We start from the raw sequence: 22,822 nt of genomic DNA, 5'->3' as shown, positions 1-22,822 counted from the left end.
GGGCAAGGTGCTGCCTGTCAGGAGATGCTAATGAGACTCCACCCTCTGATTTCTGCCATTGGTGAAAACGTGCTAACTCTTGGCAGACACCACAGGACTCAGAGCAACTCGTCATCTCCCCCCAATACATTGGCACAAGAATTTGTTCTATCTGCTCAGTAAACTTCTAGCTCCAGAAACCATAATATATTTTGATGAAGAAAATAAAGCAAAAGACTAACCAAATTACCCATCCCTCACATCTTTCACTGAACTATCCAGTCGGTCTGAAAGATTTCTCCACATAAGTCACACAAATGGTCAGGTTTCATCCTAATATGTCAAGTGCTGGACAGTGGCAAATTCCTTAATAACTCAGTTGACTTGAAGAAAGGAATACTAACTCTGGCGATTTCCCCATAAGAACTCTTCGTCCGTTTCCAAGGATAACGGCAATTCCTACATAGCATCTCCAGCTACTGGCCTCACCAACCTGCAGAGAAGGGTGTACCACATGTGTGTACCTCCTACCACCATCCTTTGACAGCTCACAAAGGATTCATCTTCGTTCCCACTGATGAAGTCCTTCCTTAAAGGACTTCTTTATTAGTCGCCGGAGTTAGAGAAGAATGAACTTGAGATGGGAGTTGAGGGAAGATGTCAAGTAAGGGGAAACGTTACTGAAATATAATCTGTAGAAGATCAGCCACTGATTCACATAAATTCAGGGGACTTGGCGGTAATGGGGTAGAAATGAAAAAGCAGGTTGTGTTCTTGGGTAGCAGAAGAGAGCTCCAAGGGAATGAGAGACAGTAGCCTCACGAAGTGTACTTCCTCCGCCCTGGGCTGGGAGGTTATCTTTGGGCTCCAGGAGGCATGGGGGCTTTATTTAGTTCTTAAACAAAGAAGATAAGAGGAAAATAGCCTCTTCAGGAAGAAGGAAAAAAAAAAGGGAGGAAAAACATGAATGCTCTTTTATAAGCATCTTCAAGGAGCACCAAGCCAACTGGCCACCCATGAGATCTGGCCACTCCCACCCTGCTCTCCAAACAAACAGGCATGACTCCAGAGGAAGGTCTGGTGAGGGGAGGTGCGGCCCAGGGGCGGGGGAGGCAGGATGCGAAAGCGATCGCATTTCCTCCGACCAAGAGCCAGGCCTCTGTGGACATCCTGCACACCCCTCCTGCCATCCTGTGAGCTGCTGGCCCAGCCGGGGAACCCTGAGGCTTTCAGGGCTTTTATCATATTAGAAGCATTTTTCTCATCATAACCGAGACCTTTAGTATTGCATTAAAAAGATGGTTAATTTTCTTAAGCTTCCTTTTAAACACAGAAATAGGATTAGAAGGATAACACGCTCAGATGCAAGCCCATTATTTGATTATGTCTAAACCTAATCCTGCCTTCACCTTGGCCTGCAGAGTCTCCATTTTGGGTTTATTGGTTGATAATGCCAGGCCTGTCAGATACTATTACTTGTGTAGTATCTGTTGCTCCGTGCTCTTTCTTCCACTATCAAATGCTGAAGGTTTGAAATTGAATTATAGGCTAAGTTCTCAAAGCCTCGCCATCTTTAGACCTTCGTACCTATTTTCAAAGAAGAAAGAACAGTTCAGGCCCCCCAAGAGTGGGAACTCTCTTCAGCAAATTCATTCCTGACAATGCTTTGAAGGAAAGCCTTATAACTAAGCTCCCCTCTGTTAAGCAGGCTTTCTCTTCTCTCACGTTATTAAGAATGAGACAAAACGGTACTGATGTTAATAAAAAGATCGGAAGCTACAGGTGACCGTTCTCTACCCTATTACTCTTCCTATTATACTAAAATTATCTGTCACATCGTCTCCTTGAGGGTTGGAGCTATGTCTTATTGATACCCAATGACTAACACAGATCTGGTGTTCATTAAATACCTGTGTAACTGAACCAAGAATTCATGTCAACTCTTGGTTCCATGCAAGAAGTCACCCTGATCTCATTGGTTTTCTCAGTGGAGAAGTAAAAAGCGTTCCCGGGCCCAAGAATCACAAGAGAGGCTTGTGATAAACCCAAGAGCACGCAACCAGCCCACCCCCCCTCCCACCTCACCATCTCCCCTCCCCGTCCCAGCAGTTTCTAAATGCCTTTACCTGTCGCAGTGGTTGCATTTAAAGGGCTTTGCACCTGTGTGTTTCCTGTAGTGCCTTGTGAGCTCATCGCTTCGTGCAAAACGCCACTCACACCCTTCCCACGAGCACTTATAAGGCTTCTCACCTGCAAGAAGAGATGGAACGACCATGGTCAGCAACAGGAACAAAATGGCCAGACACCTGATCAGGTTCTGCTACCCACTCAACAGCCTCGGAAAAGGGCTGTAAAAAAATCACCCTTAAAAAAAATGACATTTCCTAACACAGCATACCACTTTTTTTTTTTTTTAAGTCTCCTGGTGTTTTTGTTGTTTATTTATTTTTTTTTAACCTTCAAAAATGGTTTCACAAGATCTTCAAATCTGGAGCTGTCATTTCAGCTCCTGGAGTCAGAGCATCTCCTTTGACTGGTGAGGGATCAATTTTTATTTATTTTCTATTCCCTGGAGCACTTTGACCCCCCACACTCCAAGCAGAAAGGAAATGTGCTATTTTCATCTGAACCACAAATGCTTCTAATTCTATTTTTCTCTAGATCCTAAAGTAATTTACCATTTCAGCCTTTTTAGTCTTCTCCCTCCTCTTCCCCCCTCCACAAACTGAAGCCAGGCAGCTGACTGACAAGGCAAAGAGCTCAGCTCCCCCAGAACCCCTGTTCCTTCCAGTAAACATGAGTGGATGGACAGTCACGAGAAAGGGCTACGATTTGAGAGTAAAACTGAAGTCACTTAATGATTCCTGCCATTTCTGTAAAATACAGTCACAAAAATCCGATTTAAGAAGTGCAAAACTTAATGATTCCAGAGCACTCATACTCGAGAGTGAGACACAGGATTACAAAATATTGTTAAAGTCAATTTGTAGAGCACGCTTTCAACCACAGTGAAGCTGCTTAGAAGCACGAAATTTGAGCTCTGTGCTCAAGTGACCTTTTTGCACAGTAAATACAGATGGAGGAACATGGAAGAGAAAGTACATGACTTTTCCTAAGACCTTTTTTTTTTCCTTTAACCCATCAACGCCTGTCACCAAACATGACAAATATTTACCCTTCCAACTGTTTGCTGGGCTGGTTCTAATAAGAAGAAAAGTAATCTTTCAAATCGTGAGAGTTAACTAGTCTTGTACCCGAGTTAGCTGGTTAGTTTAGTGGTCCACAGCTCAGAAGCCAACCTCCCTGGGCTCAGTTTTTGGTTCTGCCCCAACTGTTTAACCTTGGGCAAGTTAATCAACCTCTCTGTGCCTCTTTTTTCTTAGAGATAATAGGGTTATGTACTATGAAGGGTTAGGAGAGGATAAATTAGGTACTATATATTCGTTAGAACAGTGCCTGGCATAGGTAAGATTCACATAACTGATAAATACTATAAACTGCCAAACCTGACATTTCTGGATACACAAGTGTCAAAGTTGTATGGTTGTCCCATCATGTCTCCATTTTTAATAGCTAAACCTGCACTAGGCAGCACTTAAGGAGACATTGCCCAGATACTATACTTGACCCACTTTCTTCTTTCTGCCTTTTCCCTTCCCTTTAAACCTAACTACAAAGCGTTCACAATTCTTTATTTGTATCACCTAGACTTGAACCAAACATGATGGAAAATTTTATTTCATTAAATCGGTGCCCCAGTGAGCCACTGCTCTGTAAGACCCACGGAGAAGAGGAACGAGAAACCCAGGCATTTCTTTTCAATCGAACTAAGAGGACATGAAGAGGGGCTGGAAGCGCAGGAGGAAACCCATTCAGTTTTGGAAGCCAGGAAAAAAAAAAAAAAAGAATCACAGAGCAGTGTTAAAAGTTCACCTTCTGGAGCCTTGAAGCCACAATTTTAGAAAAATGTGCCTGCTGCAGAGATGGGAAAGAGTGGAGGTATCAGATCCACTTGGGAATCAGCACACCTGGGATCTTGCTTCGTTCATCACAGACACCAGGCCTCAGTGTCCTTATCTGTCAAATGGGTGTGAGCTTCCCATGTTTATTGTGAGCTTTAAATAAGTTGTTGGGTATGTGGGACTTCTGGAGCCTGGCACAAGGTAAGTATTCAATTAACTTGAACTCCCTTTCCTCCCCATTTGCCTATGTTCTCAGAGGCTGCTGAGGGGGCAGGTCCGACCTGCTCTCAATACAAACTTTCAGGACTCAGGCTCCAGGCAGCTGAGTCTGGAGTTGATCTGGGCAGCTTACATGTTGGGAAACAAAGAGTCTTCTTAAGTTTTAAATATTTTCTCAGTAGACTGCTGGAGAATAGACCAGAAAAACTGAGTATTCTTTGAGCTCTGAGCAAGTAGGATGCTGAAGGGGAAATATGAGACCCAAGTTGGAGAGAGACATGGCCTCTCAGAGAGGCCTGTTGGCATCACTTACTTAATGCTATTGATCACCCATGAGGCTCTGTCACTTGAAGGAAATCTGGCACAGACAACAACAAGAAACGGAGAACGAGGCAGCACCAAAGGCTTCAGATTCAAAATGCCCCCCACTCCCAAAGGCCTTCAAATGCAAGTAGAACTGAGGGTCCTGGAACCTTGGGTGCCAAGTATGACCCCAGTGCAGCCAGGCCTCTGGAAATCCCACGACACTCCACAGCAACAAGCAGAGACATCCAGTCCCCCAAATCAATCCCACAATCGAACGGACCCACCCGTCACAGGCAACCAAATTCTGAAGGACACAGAAAGGACAGAGAGAAAATGATGGAGATGAAAGTGATGTCTTTGGGGTTTTTGTTGTTGTTGTTAATTCCAAACTGTTTGCTTTTCCCCTTGCTGACTTTTTAAAACTAGTTTTGTTCTGTTTTATTCTGACAAATAATATCAAGGCTTTCGTGATTTCCCAGAAAATAATGTAGATACTCTGTTAATTCCTGGCACAAATCAACCATTCTCTGTCTAGGAGGTATTTCAGTGTCCTGCCAGCCGTAGTGTCCCCCTTGCACTGCACAGACAGAAACTACAAACAGCTTGACTTGGCTGTGAATCGTGTCCCCTAACCTCATTTCCTGCGTGCAGCAGGTGCTATACAGAATAGCACTGAGGACAAGCCCCTCTGTCCCCTCTAGTTTAGGCAAGTTATACTGTTTTTCCAGTGTCTGATGAATGGACCTACATGTTGCCATTTCTGCAAATACTAATAAGAAATTTAAAATAACCAAGAAAGAACTCAGCCAAATGAAGGACTAGTGCCTGAAACAGGCTGAGTTCAGAAACCAGAGGGGCAGAAAAATATATATATAAAGAACTGGGAATAGAACTTCATATTTAAAGCTCACAGACAGTGCAGTTAGGCTGGCCTCATTTCTGGGTTCTATCCTCACTTCCAAAAACCAATATCTACTCTCAAGCCAGTGAAATCCTTCTGTCAGTACTTTGCATGGCCAAGATTACATCTCCCTGGACACCAACACCTACTGCTGGATCTTGGAACCACCTACATCCACAATGAATTCGTTTTTATCCTCACAGCCTACCTGAGGATTTCAACTCATTTTATGAAAGGCTTGGAATTCCTTCTTTATAAAAGAATGGCTTTGTTTATAAAAGGAAAGAAAGACTTTTAGAAAAAAGAGAGAGAAAGAAAGGAAAGAAGGAAGGAAGGGGGGGAGGGGGGAAGAAAAAGAAAGAAAGAAAAAAGCAGTTCAGCCACAACTGAGCAGATTTCACCCCAAATCAGCTCATCTCCCTCACCCTCCCTTTTCTCCTTGCTCCACTCCAGATACTATTCCTGGGTATAAAACAGAAAATGTCACAGCCCTGCCCCACGCTACACCGAGGGGTCCCGAGAATGCCCACCACCATTCGGCTCACTGCACCTCAAAAGCAAACAGAAATGTGCAAGAGAGGTCTTTGCAAGACAGCCAGGTGGGAGACGGGGTTCACACGTTAGAACTCTAGTTGGAAGGAGTGTGTGCACGAGTGCAAGCACGGGGCTGAGCACGGACGAGAGAGTACGGTTCCCGGGGCCCGCAGCAGAGGGCGCCCTTCAGAACCCCCTCAATTTTAGGGGAAACATCAAAAACGACTTTTCCTTTCTGGACATTAACCCCCGGAAACTCGTTTCCCTGGGGGAGCACATGTCGCACCAGATCTAATCAGGTATAAATAGATTTACAGTCATATGAGGAGAGGGCTCGTAAGGAGGGTGAAGGCTGCCTGAGAAACAGGACTGACATTTAGCAAGGCTGAATCATGACAGGATTCCATGCTTCCCCACAAAATGGCCTCTTTAGTGGAATGTAGGCTAAACCAGAGTGGCATTTTTCTTTTTTAAAGTTTCTTAGAGAGTAACGCTTCTACATCACGATCATCACACTTGATCTATCAAAAAACACTGCCACAATTACCTTTTGAACATGTACCTCCAACACACACAGATTTATTCATGAATAATATTAATGTACTGATGTCCTAATATATTAGGATATTACAAAACATACACTCAGTATAGAAATTTAAAAGAATTAAGGTCAATTTAATATAAATAGAAGTTATAAATGTTTCTTCCTGCACTCAGAAAGACTGGGTTGCACAGCCCTACTTGGAGACACCACTGTTCGTTCCACAAGGTGATGAAAACAGCGTGACTCCAAGCTCACTGGTCTCAGGGCTCCATCCTTGGCCCCTACAGTCTATTCTCCCTGCAGCAGTCAGAGCAGCTCTTTGAAAATGTAAATCAGAGCATGTGTGCCCCTTACAGGGGACTTTAATCTTCGTATTTCCATATAACTGGTTTCTTTAACAACCTCTGGATTTTATTTTATGCATTTAAAAACATTCTGCAGAGGGTTCCGCAGGCTTCACAAGACTGCCAAAGAAGTTCAAGACCCAAAAAAGGTTAAGAAGAAATTAAAATGTAAATGCTCCAATGGTTTCCTATTGCTTTTAGAATAAAAATCAAAAGCCTGTAAGGTCCTTCAGTATAGAGTCTACATGATCTGCCCACCCCTGATCTCAATTCACCATGCCCTATCTGGTGTGCTCCCACCTCAGGGCCTTTGCACTTGCTACTATCCCTTCTGCTTGGAACACTCTTATTCCCTCACTTCCTTCAGGTCACTGCTCAAATGTCTCCACACCATTGACTGCTGAACAGCAGATTTCGTCACCTTCTCAATACGAGGTAATCACTTTGAAATTAGATTGCATATTGTTTGCATGTACTATTGTCTGCTTCCCTGAGGAGAGTATAAGCTTCCTGTAGGCATCTACTTTGTTCCCTGTGATATCAACAGCTCTACAGCAGGGCCTGGCTCAATCCTGTAGAAGACATTGAATGAATAAAGCATCTTGATTTGCAACAAAGACCCAAGCACACAGAGGGGCAGAACAGCCTGAGTGATTTCAGTCCCTCTCTTTCTACATAATGAACTGGTTTAAAAGCAGAAAATGGCTGCTTGCTTGTTTAAACGTTGTCACTCCTGTGTGACAGAGACTAAAATGTGAAACTCTACAATGGATTATTCTTTCACCATTGAAGATCAGTTCCCACTCCTTCCCTATCTGCTCGAGCCTAAAGAGGCGTATCTTGAAAATCTTCCTGTAACCTTCATCTCACATCTGGGACCACAGTCTCCTGAGCAACATCCCCTCTGGGAAACCAAGTGCGTCATTTTCTGAAACTCATTTGTAAAGGTTCTCACTAAAGATGTGTTGGGGAGAGCATAAGTGATATGTCAAGCGTATTGCACTATCCATGTGCCTTTAGATAGAGACTGTAGCATGAAATATGAACAGGTGTCAGAATCTTGCATTGAAAGTCTCTTGAAAATAAACACCGCACATGCAAATTTTCTGCATTCATTTCCTCATCTGCAAAATTTCAAATTCCTACTCCAATTCCTAAGGAGACTAGGACTTTGACATGCCCAGATTTCAGCTAAAACTAATTTTATCGATTTCTTTTCATTCTTTAAAAAATGCAGCTACCAGATTTCTGTTATCTGGGCATATCAAGATCCTAGTCTCTTTAGGACTTGGATTAGGAATTTGAAATTTTGCAGGTCAGGAAATGGAAAAGCAAGATGGAAAGCAGGAAGAATACTCTGTAATGGGTTTATGTATTGCCACCAAGCACATCCAGACGAAAGCAGCAAAGGCCCATCAACTGCTTTCACATCACACTTAGCAGCACTAGAGAATCTAAGCCACCTGGGGAATAAAGACATTGAGAGAGAGAATGTCACTAAGCTTTCTTAACATTGAAAAAAGAGTCACCAGTAAACATCACATGATAGCTTGGCAATCCCTTCTCAGGGTGTACGTGATGCAACTAAAAAATACCCCAAGTTATTAACTCTGCTTTGGAAAACTGTCTCAGAGTTTCTCTTAGATTCCAGCTGAGTCTTAAATATTTTTTCTTTTCAGGGTTTTCAGATTAGATTATTAATGGAAAATGAGACCAGGGCTTTCTCTTCCAGAATTTCAAAGGCCTTTATAACTAGTATTATAAAATAAAATATGGACTCATTTATTTATGCTCCATGTTGATTTTTTTTTCCCTTCATTCATCACTTGCTCACCCAAAGGCCAACTAGCCGCTAGGACCTGAGTTACTGAATTTACACAAAGCACAAGCTACTTTACAGAGCATGCAAACATTTACTCTATTTTTAAAACAATTAATAAAATAATAACAGGCCTAGGCATTTTTAGACACCATAGCACATCTCCCATAAGGTGTGGGGTATCATAACATTCTCAAAGTCAAATTGATTTTTTATCTCATAAAAATGTATACAGTATTCTAATATTTTCAGCAAGGTACAATTAATTCCCTACCTCAACAAAACAAAACAAAATCCCACAACTCTTAAGAGAGCAATTCTCAAAAGATTATAAATTCATTTTAGAATTTAACCTCAATACTCATACCTGAAGTTACTCGTTCTCAAGTTGTAACACAGGTAAGCATGACCATTTAGGAAACTAAATGTTTTTCTAGCATCACGGTTAATTTTTTCATGCATTTTTTTTCTTGTTTTGCTTTGATTCTTTTTTTATTTTTGTTGTCGTTGTCTAAACTTAATTTTTAAAATTATTTCTATCAGCTTTCCGAAGATGAGAAAAGTTGTTAAAACATTTGCCTTTTTTTTTCTGTCAAGATAACTATATCATGTGAATTTATTTGAAACTAATTCATAGAATATCTCCTGTAAGCCAGGTTCCCACAATTCAATTTGATGTATTTAGGTAGCAATTTGATTATTAAGAACCACGAATTTCAAACTCTTGGCCAATCTTTGATGTTTGCATTCAAATGTGAAGATAGCATGACTGCAGAGGATAACGTGCAGGAACAGTTGATTACTACAACCACGACCAAACCATTGTTTCTGCATCATTTAAAAAAATTTAATTTTAAGAATAAAGAGGAAAAAAATGTAACTTTAGTCCCAAGCAACATGGTCCCAGTTTAGCTGGTATCAAAACTATCACCAAGCCACTCTGAAAGTAACGGTATCTCTAATGCAAAACTGTGCCCTTCAGAAGCAAACCAACGTCGCGCAGGGACCCTTCCCCCAAAGATCCAGTGACTTTCAGAGGCTGGCAACTCAGGTGTACAACTTCAAGTGAGTATTGGAAGGAATTTATTCTTCCTGCAGGGAGGGAGGGAGGGAAGGAATGAGAAAAAGAGTAATTGCGGGGCACAGAGCTTTGAAGGAGGATAGGTCTGAACCTACTGGGGAGGACTTGGGGGAGCCTGAGAGCAGTGGGAGAGGATTGGGTACCGGGGATTCATGGAAAATAGAGGGGCATGAAGGTGCAGTGCCAGTGTGTAGGGAGCGGAGGCTAAAACAAACCTCACCGGACCCAGGACACATGGCAATCATCACCTGGCACACATCACATTAGGTGATGACGCCCAATCTGTTATCCTAGACACACTGAGTTTTTCTCCTTTGCCAACTAAAAACTGGATAATATAAGCTTGAAACTCTTACTATTAGGATGCAGATGATTTTCTTCTACATATATGACATATATGAAAAGAGATGGACCGATGGTATAGAAAACCCCGAAGAGTGGGTAATCCAAAAACCACGTCAGCTCTGATTTGGGAAATTATCAAATGCGTGGTATCAGCATCCTGAATTTGTTCTGATTAAGCTAATGCTAACATTAATTGTGATTACCTGATTATACAAATGCAGATGGTAGAGAAGTGGCCTGAGCAAATCAACATTTGATAAGGTAATTTGCCTCAAATTAAAAAGCAAAAAGGTAACTTTATCAATCCTAGAGAAGCCCAAATTAGGTCATTTACATACAGATGATGGAGCCATGGGCCCTCCCCTGGACCAACTACCATTCAAGTTGAGTAGATATGGATCTCATTCCCTAGAGATTTTGAGTCAAGATTTAAAACATCAATTTGTCTCTTTGACTTAAATCTCTTCCAAGATTAATTTTTTTTTTCCCAGAAACTGAATTTCCCCATTAGCTAAAGCATCTCAAATATGTACCTTACCCAAGTCTGAAGTTTCAGAATCACCTAAAAGGAAATTTTAGTTTCTTATTTTGACAAATGATAACCTAAGTCAGGCCCTTCACAAAACACTGCCTATGTTCTAGGAAAAGATGTCCGCAAAACCATCTCACTTCTTTTCTACACTTATTTATCCACCACTCCTTACACAAACCCCTCACTCTCTACCATGTCCAAGCAGCCCTCCCCAGCCCTTTCCCCTCACTGGGGCGTCCTCTACGCAGAATGTGTCTGTCTTCCACATTTCACCCCAGCCTGAGGTGTTTCTCCTCCTCAGAAAACTGAGTTTCCACTCTTTGGCCGCTTATTTACTATTTCATACACACACACACACACACACACATTTATGCCCTTGATCTTCTGCTCTGCTCCTGCTTTTCCCCACCCAGAATGGAAATTGCTTTTAAAACTAGGGTATCTTATACTTCCAATTCAATAAATACAACGAAGTATATCTAATGTGTGTCTAAGTATGCTTTCTCACTGGCCTCTTTGTCATCTCACTTACCGTCCAGCACAAGCTCAGGCACATTAAATGCACTCAGTATGACATTTGCTAATGAACAGATTAGTGATCAATCAGAAATCAACAGACAAAAAAGCTTTGTTACCATCCTGCCTTCCAAATTTATAAACCCTAATATGCATTACCTTCGAAGCAGCTCATCTCTGTCCACAGGTGAGCAGGCCAAGTCAAATACTGAAACTTCTTCAGTGTGACAACCTGAATTCAACCAATATTAATTCTGGTTCTAATACGCACCAAGCAATGACACTGGGGGAGATTAAAGGGAACAGGAAGGGGTCTCTGGTTCGAGGACTTCCCAGGTGGGGAAGCCCCTGCAGGCACACAAGGCCTGCTGTGTGTGATACATGCGTGTGCGTGGACTTATGGAGGAGGCCGTCCCTAACACTCTGTAGGACCAACAGGGTGGCTTCCCAGAAGAAATAACCTTCCCGGAAACATGAAGGAGGCCAGGGACAAAGGCAGTGGGCATCTCAGGGAGCAGGGGCAGCAGGTGCAAAGGGCCAGAGATGAGGAGCAGAGAGCTGTCACAGCTGACGTAAGGGTGAGTATATGAAGAGGAATTTCAAGAATGGACTGGAGAGGTGGTAAGAGCCACCTCTCAGGGGCCTTGATGACAAGCCATCCCCTCAGGAGACTGACTGCCTTGGGGTGGGAGCCTGGGTCTCCAGACAGCCGTTCCTCAGGGCGTGGCCCAGTAGGTGGCACGGGCATTTCACAAAGCACACCCTCTGGGAAGTGATTCTAGACCAACTCCGGTAGAGCTGAGTGTCCCTTCCTCTCTGCTCCTACAAATTCCTTTAGAAGAGTCTTATCTTACTGGAGTGGTTTGTTTACATGCTGCAGCCTCACAAAACCAACTGGTCCCTTCAAGGGCAGAGGCCAGGTTTATTCACCTTAGTCTTTCTAAGACTTAGAATGCTGGAGACATTCCAAAGACCCTCCATTAACTTGACCGAACAAACATCTGTATCTATGACTAGTCAAGTCTTCCTTTAAGCGCTGTAACCTTCATCTCCCTACAACCTCTTTCCACTTCTCTGCAATACAAAGTAGGAAGAAAACACAGTGATTGAAGCCACCCATGGAGTCTGCATTAACACAACACTCCCCCCACCAAATCTGCAAACAATTCAGCACAAACATATTGACACCCACATATGCAGAAACACCCACACACAGTCTGTCAGCCTATACACCTCTAACCTCAAACAGCCTTAATTTTGTCTGCACTAAACCCACAGCTACAAAATACTTTTCATTCTACCAAATTTTCATCCTGGGATGAAAATGTCAGTGCAACGTGACTTCATGCTTTGGAAGAAAGTGCAAGAATGTGAAGATGTGGTTAATTTGACTCTACAGGCTTGCTTGCTCTCTCAGAGTTATTTATCTCCCAGTCACTTCATATTATTCCAATAATGTAATATTCTCATAAAATGCAAAATGTAAATTAAATTTCCATTCAGAACTTCTGGTATACCACAGGAACCTAGTTTTCATGCAGTTATTTTGACTTTGCAATGTGCCACAAACTAAAATATACTCAAGATGGTTTTTCTTCTTACCATATTATACATTTAGAATTTCAGAACTTAAGTGCCTCGTGTTTAAATGTCTTAAAAAGAGACTGCTCTTAGGACTAAGAGCAGAGCAGCAGTGGCCAGTTGTCCTTCTATATTTATTCTCTCCTTTTCTATCCTAAGAGAATCTCCACATTTTAGCTGGGCTCGTTGCCACCTCGAATGAAGATTCTATTTCCCAGCTCCTCTGCAGTTGCATGTTGACATATAACTAAGTTCTGGATGATGGGATGTGAATGGAAATGACAAGTGCAATTCCAAGCTGTACTTTTAAAGGTTGGGACATCCTCTCCCCTTCCCACTCTCAAAATAGTTGCATGAAATAACTATGTTCCTGGAAAGCGGGCCTGGGAGTAAAGCCATCTTAAATCGCATGGACATGGACGACTCCTTAAGGATAGAAGCCCTAGGGATGGGGGACCAACAGGACAGAAGGAGTCTGGGCTTCTGACTTCTCAGAGCACACCTGTCTGAGAGCCTGGACGTTTATGTGAGAGAGGAAAAAAAATCTTCTGTCTTCTTTAAGCCTCTGTTAGCTTGGATCTCTGTCACAAGTAGCTTCATTTATGTTATTAATTCAAAGGGTAACAGAAACTGATACATGCCCAAATGGAAAACCTGCAGTACAAACATTATTTCAGATCTCAATCTCACTTTTTTTTTTTTAATTCAGAAAGGTTGCCGGAACTTCTGGAAATGCAGTATCATGTTTGCAAGTACAGCTTAGTGGAACACACACACACACACACCCCGCCCCCCTACCTTGCAATTGGGAGACCTGGGTTCTAGTCTTGGCTCTTACCACTTACTATGTGATCTTAGAAAGTTACATACTCTTTGAGTTTCACTTTCCTCCCCTGCAGAATGGGGCTAATCTCTCCTTTGACATTGGCCTTACAAGACTATTATGAACTTTTAAGAGAGATGAAGTCAGTACAAGCGTTCTGTATACTATACAGCACTATATAAGCAAAGTGATTATTCAAATACTCCCACCAAACACCCTTCTTCATATGCAAGGTGGCTCATATCAACACCCAGTGCCCAGATGCACCCTTCCGGTGAACAAAAGGCCTGCAGTCACCAGTTTCTAGCTAAGGTGGTTAGAGATCAGTGTTATCACCTCCTGGGGCTTGTGTTTCATTTAATGAGCAGAGATGACACCTCAAGCCCCAACTTCTCAACTGGCAACATGTCACTGATTAGAAAGACAAAGGGTTTGAACCAAACAGCACAACTCAGCACCACATATAGAAAAACAGCTCATAGCCCATGTACCACTAACATATAGTGAATTTCTCACTGGGCCTCATAGCTCATCCACTGACCTGTGTTCGGCTTTTTCTATTGGATACATAGATGGCAGAATCAAACCCTAATGTGATGTTTGTATTTTTCTTCCTCACATAGATATACCCATAATAGAAAACCATGTGGGAGGGAAAGACACAGAACATTATACACAAACAGACAATAAATGTATCTTCCCAGAGAAAACATCTTGAATGATCATCCTGAGCCAAGACTTGTGGCCCAATTCCATCAATCCTCAATTGATGATGGTGTTTTATACATCCTAGGGAAATGCACTGTTGGCTACTACTTATCAAGTACGCATTACGTGCTAGCACTGCAGGACACCAAGAGCTCACGTATAGCCTCTCCTCTAATCTCCTTTGAGATACATGCTATTATCCTCCTCCATTTAATAGACGAGAAACTGAGCATCAGAGAAATTAAGCCACTCACCAGGTTCACCAGCATACAAGTGGTACAGTCAAGATTTAAACCCAGGCAGTCTCACCTTCAGAGTCCACATGATTAACCCCTACCTCACACTGTCTCTTATTCAAATGCCAACAATAAAAATAAAATAAATATCCATATTCCTTTTGGAAATATTTTCTGATAAAATAAATCTTTCAACTGGAAAGAATGTCAGAACTCTTTAGATGCACCCATATGATAGCTGTTCTAACTTTTAAAACATGAATAAGCGAAGGAATATAATCAACTGAGACTAGAAGCCAGGGGTGTGAACTATCCCTCGCTTACGCCCACCCAGTCCCATGGTCTCATCTTTAGCTCATTTGATGGTACTACTCACTACAGGACCTCGGTGTCGGGTAGGCGGTCAGAGTTGATATCACATATTAACTTCACCAATGGTTTTCCATTTCATTCCCTTCACTTTCTCAAAAGCACCCGTTTAGCCTGACACAGTCCAAGATAAACTAGAACGGAAACTCCCAAGGTCAACAGCAAAGCAAGGGCTTCATTCTTAACCCATAGCTCAGAGTGCCTGAAAGTCCTGAAGGGTCAAAGGAAGACTAAAGATGGCTCCGTGCTGGGCTGTTTCCTTAAACTCCTACCCCTCGGCCACATCCGCTCCCACACCTGGTCCAGAAGCCCAAGGAGGAGGATCTGGAGTGCGCATCCTACAGGGAGAGAGCGGCACAATGCAGCTGGAAAATCAGGCAGGGGCCAGACTGCTTGGTCCCATTTGGTAGCCACTAGCCCTATGTGGCTTCTGAGCTTTTGAAATGGGAGCAATCTAAATTTGGATGTGCTCTAAGTGTAAAACACTTTCTGGGTAACAAAGACTTAGTATGGGGAAAAAAAAATGTAAAGGAGTTCATTAGTAAATGTTAACACTGATTACATGTTGAAATTAAATAAAATCTGGTATTACATTAATTAATTAGTGTAACAAATTACTTTTTAAATAAAGCTGCCAGGATACGTATATATAAACTTACGTGTGGCTCGCATTACATATTTCCATTGGCCAGTGCTCTTATACACCACGTTTAAGAATTTGGGCATTGTCTTAAGAACAATGGCAGCCACTGTGAGCTTTTAAGCAGAGGCATAGCACAAGAAGATTTGATTTTTTAAAATATCACCCTGGCTACCAAATGGAGAATAGACTGCAGAGGGAAATGAGCTGATGTGGGAGACCCTTTAGGAGGTGCTATAACAGTCTGGGAAAGAGAAGATAGAGGCCGGCCACGGATCGCACTGCTCCTAGTAGCAGAGAGGGAGAGACGTGAACAAATACAAAACATAGTTACAAAGCAGTGCCAAAAAGCTGCAGAAATTGATTGAATGAGGAGGAAACAAAAGGTTATGCACAGGGATGCCTCCCTAGGTTCTGACATTCAGTATCCACCCTCCAGTAATTATACATCCAAGTGAAAATGGCCATCAAGTTATCCTGTGGTTGCAGTATTCTGTGTGCATGAAGTTCCCCTGAGAGAGGCATGAATCGCGGATGCTCTGAGTACTCTGGAACGAGCGCAGCCTGTTCCAAAGTGCTTTCCTTCTGAAGAGCTCCCAGAACAAGGAACTCAAGATTCTGCCAAGACAAGAATCACTTTGGAAAGCTGTCAGAAACGATGATGGTAATTGCCGCTACGATCAGGAAATGGGCTGAAAGCACGGCAAAAGGAATGGGCTGCAGTGGAAGCAGGGTGAAGTCTTTGCTCCTGTGCCCCTTTCCTGGCTTCTTTCCCAGAAAATTCCAGCAGAATACTGCAGGATAACAGGCTTTGGAGTCAGCTTGGTCACTCATTAGCTAGGTTATCCCTGGGTTCTTCGAGGCTTCTATTTTTCCTCCCTAAGATGGGAACTTTACCACGCACCTGGGGAGGATTCAGGGCAGTGACACAGGTATAGCTTAGCCCGCTGCCTGATTCGCACAGCAGTGTCCCCAGCCGGGGCTAGGACCTCACCATCTTTTTCCTCCTCTCCAGCCCAAACTGTCCCCCCAGAAAGGGGTGGCAGGTGTGCTGGAATCTTCCAGCATTCCTCTGTCTCGCCTCTCACAGGTGAATCTATGATACATCTCAAGAAAGCTGGGCTGGGTGTCTCGGTGTCAGCCTCACAGAGAACCAAGCACTGAGCCGAGGCTGCAGGAACGTGGGAGATACACTCCTTCCAGGGCAAGCATCACCATGAATAATTAAGGTGAAGCTCTGCTTATCAAAATAAACGAATAAAGGATGCCTCCGACAGAACAGCCACTTTTTTTTTTTTTTTTTTTAAATTTTTGACTGTTTTAGGAGACCATTTTTTCTCGGTTACCGCTCCTCCCAATTTGATAATCTTCAGAGGCCTCCCTATCAATTCGGGTAAATTAGCAAGCTTCTCCTCCGTATGGAGCTGGGGCCATAAATCACAAATATGAGTGTGTATAAAATTATATAGCACGGGGCCTGGTGTAATAATAAACACATTTATATTTTATAACTGCTGTTTTCTCCACACTCAAGCCAGCTCACTGGCTGGGCCCCAGGGGCTCGCAAGCATCCCCCAGCCCCGGGGACAGCGCTCTGGCTTTGTGTGCCGGCTTCAGACCCGCGATCTGCCAGATACCAGCCGGCTCCTCTTTGTGCTGCAGCGGGCAAGGAATCAGCCCCGCTCACTGCCCTGTGTGCAGCCCGGCGGAGACACAAATGAGCAGGTGACCTTTCGAACCGTGTCAAAACGGGCCCTTGACCCAGAGACCTCGAAACTTCAGTGGTTTCACTGTCTGAATCAGCCAAGTGAAAAGACCCATGTTTGCACAATATGATTGTGTTTACACAAAGATTTAACGCCTCAATAGAGCAAAAGCTGTTCAGTTAATTTTAATTATTGCTTTATTCTTCTCACAACAGATTTAAAAAAAAAATGTTTAACAGTGAGCTCGGGGTAATTGATCCCGTAAGCTCTGTGCCTACGGTCCTTCTAACACGTGCACAGACAGTAGTGGTAAGGATGCACAAATGGGTTTCCTTAGCCGAAAGGATTATTTCCAGTCCCTGCCTTTGTGTATTTAACATTCTTTGTGGAGAAGATGGACAGCAAGGAAGACCACAGAAAACCTTCAAGATCTGACAGTGGGCAGGGGTGGTAGGGGGAGACAAACAGGTGGGTGAGACAGCATTCTAAATGCTTAGCGGCAAATTCTAAGCAAGCAAGAGGCGAATAGCAAATGAGGATGAGGGCCCTGTCAGTTATAACGATGTATTAAGGTTATTTCTTTGGCAGGTGGAATAAATAAAAGGGGGAAGTAAATTGGAAAATATAAAGATGCACAGGAACACAGGATGGGACAAAGAAAAATCCACAGGCAAACAGTCCTCAAAAAGTAGAACCCTCAGGGGTCATGTGTGCTGTTCCTTCCACCTTCCAGGAATCTGTCTTTTGACGTGAAAACCTTTTCTTTCTTCAGATCTCCAGAAGACGATGCAAGCGCCCGTCACTTGGAGGTTCCTGTAGATGCTTCTGGCAGCATGTTAGAAAGCAGCTGTTCTTCACCATGCGCTTTTGTGAACACAGAGGGGAGATGGCTGCTCACAGCGGCAGAATCCTCACCTGAGCTTGGGATCTTTGCTCATTAGGGGATTTATAATTCCTCTTTCGACCATGTGTTTTTCTCCTTAAGACATTTAAGACATCCAAAAATAGCCTCCAAAAAGTGGGGCAAAAGAGTGATAAACGAGATTATTTTTAACGCTAGATTTAACAAATAAAAATAATAGCACAAATTTGTTCGAACTTCCCAAGTAAAGCTCTGACACATCTAAGACAGCAACATGCAACCTACACACCAAGATGCATCCATCCTTTGCTTCTCTCACCTCTTTTCTAAGGCACTTCCATTTGGATTTCCCAGTTTAGTAATGAAAGGACTGCTGAGGTGCATTCTTTTAAGGGGTCAGGGAGAAGTTTCCATTTATGATCTCTTGCCACAAATTTTTTTAAACATGCAAATACGTTAATATAGAACTATCATTTAGAGAATTAACACCTTGCATTTGTTGGTATCTTCAAAACCAGCCTTCTTTCTTAAAACAGAAAAAAAAAAAAAAAAAAGAAACCAAGAGCAAAGATTCTTAAGTTCAATCAAAATACAGTATAGGAATAGGCAAGATAATCATTCAGTTTTCTTACCTATTCTGAACTTGCTCTCATAGTGGACAAATAAGATGACGACTCACATGCTGTGAAATAAGTAGGATCGCAAATATTAAGCCATTTACTTTGCTGAACCATAAACACAACTAAATTCATTTATCTCCTGCTTGAATTTAGTGTCCTGCACCAAATAACTAATAACTAAAGGACAAACAGAATGGAGTTTGGCTCTGCAGTTCTGCACAGAAACCTCTGAAAAAAATCATTCTCAGAGCCTTAGTTTTCTCGTCTATAAAATGGGAAGAAAGAATATTTGTAAGTGAGGGTTAAACAAAATGAGGTAGTTGAAAGCCCCGGGTGAGCTGTGATGGTCAGTACGGGCGACACCATTGTTGCTCACTTTCTTGGATAAAGCAGTAATGTGCAGGCAGCCATTCCCAGGCTGGTCCCCAGCGGCCTTCCCCATTCCCAAAGCCAACCTGAGGAGGAGTGCCTCAGCCTACCCCTTCTTTGGCCCAGCTGCTCTGGGGAGCTGACTAATCATTGCCTCTTCAGGTCATCAAGATAAATACTGCTAATTCCCTACTGGCCCTGAAAGTAAGGTCCACTAACAACTGTGATCCAAAACATGGCGCTTACCACGACCCCCGGAGGCCAGCTCACTAAGAGCAATCTCTCCAAGTGGCAAGGGATAAGCTAATCTGTGCAAAAGACACAGATGTCACGTCCTCCCCACAGCCACATTCACATGTATGAGAGGAATAATGTCGGCAGTATTATCTCTGAACAGCAAGGACAATGCCACACAATTATAACAGCATACTGTCCATTGTGTCTGGGGATGACACGCCTGACAACATTATTTTCTATGCGTGTGAATGCAGCTGAGAGGGCCAATGCATAATTCACATCTCCCGGCAAAACGCAAGCATGAAGTATGTGTCCGTTAGATAATGCCACTTAAAACCCTCTCAACCTGAGGTCGCACCTTTCTGCCTGAGAACTCAAGATGCCTCAGTGCTGGTGTGAGCCGCAATCGTGAATGACAGGAACACACTGAGGTAGCCCAGACCAGTGCAACACAGGTTTCCCAATAAAAGTTCTCTTCTCTGACTGAAAACATTTATTCTCAGCCTTATTCCTGCCCTAACCGTCAACCTTCTCTTGCTAACAAGGAAACAACTGTTATGATTTGGCAAGGCTGCTGTACACAAGAGGACAGGTAGAAAATGATCGTCAGTGCCTGGTCAGAGAGGCCCATTTCTTGGCTCGGAGCCTCTCTCCCACCTACCAGCCTGGCAGCCCATGTGATTTAAGTCCCTGCCTCAGCAAAATCTCAAATTATTACAGGTCGGGAGCCTTCAGCAAGGAGGGAGGGCATGTCGCTTCTGAGGAGCTGCAATCATGAATGTTAATTTTAGAAGGCGGAGCACCTATCTGGTAGAGGTGGCGAGATTTCCCTTGTATCACGGTGGGGGGGGGGAGGGGTGCTGTGCAGCACATCTAAGTCCCAACAAAAATAATAAATTCTACAATAGTTATATTTAATCCATTTTAAGAGCACACAAAAGGGAAGACAAGACCTGGTCAGTAGTCCAAAAAGGATGAAAACTGTTTTGCAAGTGCTGCAGAGCAACCCAAAAAGAAGAAAGGAAGGATGGCCGAGGTTGCATTAGACCAGGGTGTTTCAACCTCGGCTCTGTGGACATCTGGGGCCCGCTGCTCTTTGTGGTGGAGGCTGGCTGTCCTGTGCACAGCGGTGTGTTTACCAGCACCCTGCCCTCCACTCACCAAATGCCAGTAGCAAGCCACCCTCCAAGATGTGACAGCCCCGAATATTTCCAGACACTGTCAAATGTCCCCTGAGGGGGAAAATCAGCTTAGGTTGAGAATCACTGCATTAGGCAACTAATGATCTCACATTTGGGGAGAGCGGCTGGGCTAAAAGGTCTGTTTCTCCCACATAAGGGCCAGCCTCTTTAGCCACTGAGAGGAGGCCCCAGTACCCCCTCTTGAACAGTCATGCGACTTCCATGTTCCTACCGGAACCTCATTAGCTTCTCAAGTCCTTGAAGGGTCCTGTGGTGAGCGGGCACCCTGCAAGACTGTGAGCACGGGGTGTGCAGGTGCAGGGCTGAACGAGGCTCAGCCCAGCTCTGCTGCTCGAGCACAGGGCTGCACCTGCCCCACGGAAGGGTCATCTTTATCTGATGCACACAAAAGCAGAATGTGGGTTAGTGGCAGCCCTTCTGGGCAGCTCGCAGCCATCAGATTCTGCTTTTCCAGGTTTGTCTCCGATTTACCTTTTAAGAGAGGCAGGAACATTATTTGGAGATGAGAATTAGCCAACCAGGTTTTCTGTGACTTCCGAGGAGAATTAGAAGTCTGAGGCGACCACGTGGACTATATCCTTTCCTCCGCCCCTCAAGCGTGCTCGCACACCCACCATGGCTAGAAACATGGAGACAAACAGAGAAGAAAGATCTGCCCAACTGAGAAGCAGGAAGAGAGGAAGCTAAAAGTGGGCAATGGTGCTGGTTTATGGCCAGGGCTATCCATGACCCCTTCAGCCTTCAAAGACCCTTGCCTTGGGTCCCTCCAGTCTTATCAGAGCCAGAATGCAGATGCATAACCACATGCAATCAATGGATGAAGAGTAAAGACAAAAACAGGACTTCTTGGACTATTCCTCCATACCCTGCTTCCGCTGACTGCAGGTGACCCATAATACTTCAGCGTGATTAACGAACAACGGGTCCTTTTAATAGAGACAGTAGAAATAATTCTATACCTGCTCTGCAGTCACCCTCTGATAATAAGGTTTCCCTTTGCAGTTCGAACGCTGCTCACGGCTGGCCGGCTTCCTTAGCTCTATGAAACACTGTGTGATTCTCTCCATCCTTCTAGCCTGGCTTGAGGCCTTCGATCTATTTTAAGGATACTTTAAGCAGCAGTGATCCCACAGAGCCTGATCTGATCTACCAATGGCAGGGCTGCTGCTCAGAATAGAGCTTCTCCTGCTTCGCTCTCAACAGACAAGGGTCGATCTCATTAGTATGGGAAGCCAGTACCAGCCATTAGCGTCAAGTAAGAGTTGCCTTTGCTAACTATTTCTGTGCACAGTCACACAACATGCTCTGAGTTTTCTCAATAAAACAGTTCCTTCCCAGGGGGATGAAGTTGCCTCTTCAAGGGGACTCAATTTACATACACTTTTCTCCACCATTTAAAGTAAAACCTCCTTGAAGCATCACTTCACTTCTGAAGAATCATCCTCCTCACACTTCCAGGGAGAATTTCAATAATGATGGAGTGGAAACCTCTACTTAGATAGGAGACAGGACTATACGGAAAGTAATTATGCTTTTTAAAAAATCGTAAAACCGATTTTTGGTTTATTTTGCACCCCATTTGTTTATTTGCTGTAAGGAAATAAAATAAGGTATGCAAACATGCTTATTTTCTATGTAAATGCAACGTTATCACCAAAAGATACTTAACGACATGTGCTGTGTGCATCAGGGGAATGAAATCCTAATGGAAAGTCATGGGTCTAGAAGCTTCCCTTTACTCCTTCTTAATGAGAAAAACAGTTGGGAAAAATCCCATAATCGCTTTTAGTCCATTTGATTTCTTACTTTATACTCTGTATGATATCAAGAAGAATGGCTACAAAAGAACTTGGTTCATTTAAGAGATAAAGTGGCATGATCCTTCAGTTGTTAAAAGACACTGTTTTCTTATTAAGTTAGAAATGTTTGCACAAATTCTATTAGTGCCCATATCAACTATAGATGTGTAATAATTTGCCAGTTCTTTCTTAAGAAGATCAAATCCATCATTGAACTAGCAACTCTTCAAATGTCTTGTTTCTTTTAAACTGTATTCAAAAGGTAAGCAGAAAGAAGAAAGACTTTAAGATTCTAATGTGTTTTCATAGCTAAAAGATTTAGTTGAGAAAGCAGGCTGAGGGGACGCAGGTGCCAGACATTGTGTAGAATTTGCACTTATGCTCCATTAATTGCTAGCATATCTTCTTTTCCCTTTTCCCTCCCCTCCCCCCATTAAATCCCTTTGGAAAACAGCAGAGCAGCAGGCCCAGACTGGTACCCAGCAGCAACACCAGGAGCAGAAGTAGCCAATTAGCCTCCAGAATACAAAGAGGGGGAAAAAAATTGATGCAGTTACCTAGCAACCAGAAAGAGCAGAAACAGCTGTG

General features: G+C 43.3%; 1 protein-coding gene across 10 annotated transcripts in view; it reads right to left on the bottom strand.

The window, feature by feature from the left end:
- Positions 1–22,822, bottom strand: part of KLF7 (KLF transcription factor 7) — a 386,441-nt gene that overhangs the window by 7,065 nt on the left and 356,554 nt on the right. For 9 of the 10 annotated variants that reach the window (XM_074364097.1, XM_074364100.1, XM_074364099.1 and 6 more), the window contains one exon: positions 2,106–2,229. The exons of the other annotated variant lie outside the window; for it this stretch is intronic. In XM_074364097.1, coding sequence (XP_074220198.1) covers positions 2,106–2,229 — 124 coding nt within the window. The remainder of the gene's footprint in view (positions 1–2,105; positions 2,230–22,822) is intronic. 10 annotated transcript variants of the gene reach the window in all.

The sequence above is a fragment of the Camelus bactrianus genome, chromosome 5 (assembly GCF_048773025.1).
Source record: "Camelus bactrianus isolate YW-2024 breed Bactrian camel chromosome 5, ASM4877302v1, whole genome shotgun sequence".
Taxonomy (NCBI): domain Eukaryota; kingdom Metazoa; phylum Chordata; class Mammalia; order Artiodactyla; family Camelidae; genus Camelus; species Camelus bactrianus.
Note: the sequence above shows the minus strand (reverse complement) of the source record. Positions and strands in the feature narration are given on the sequence as shown.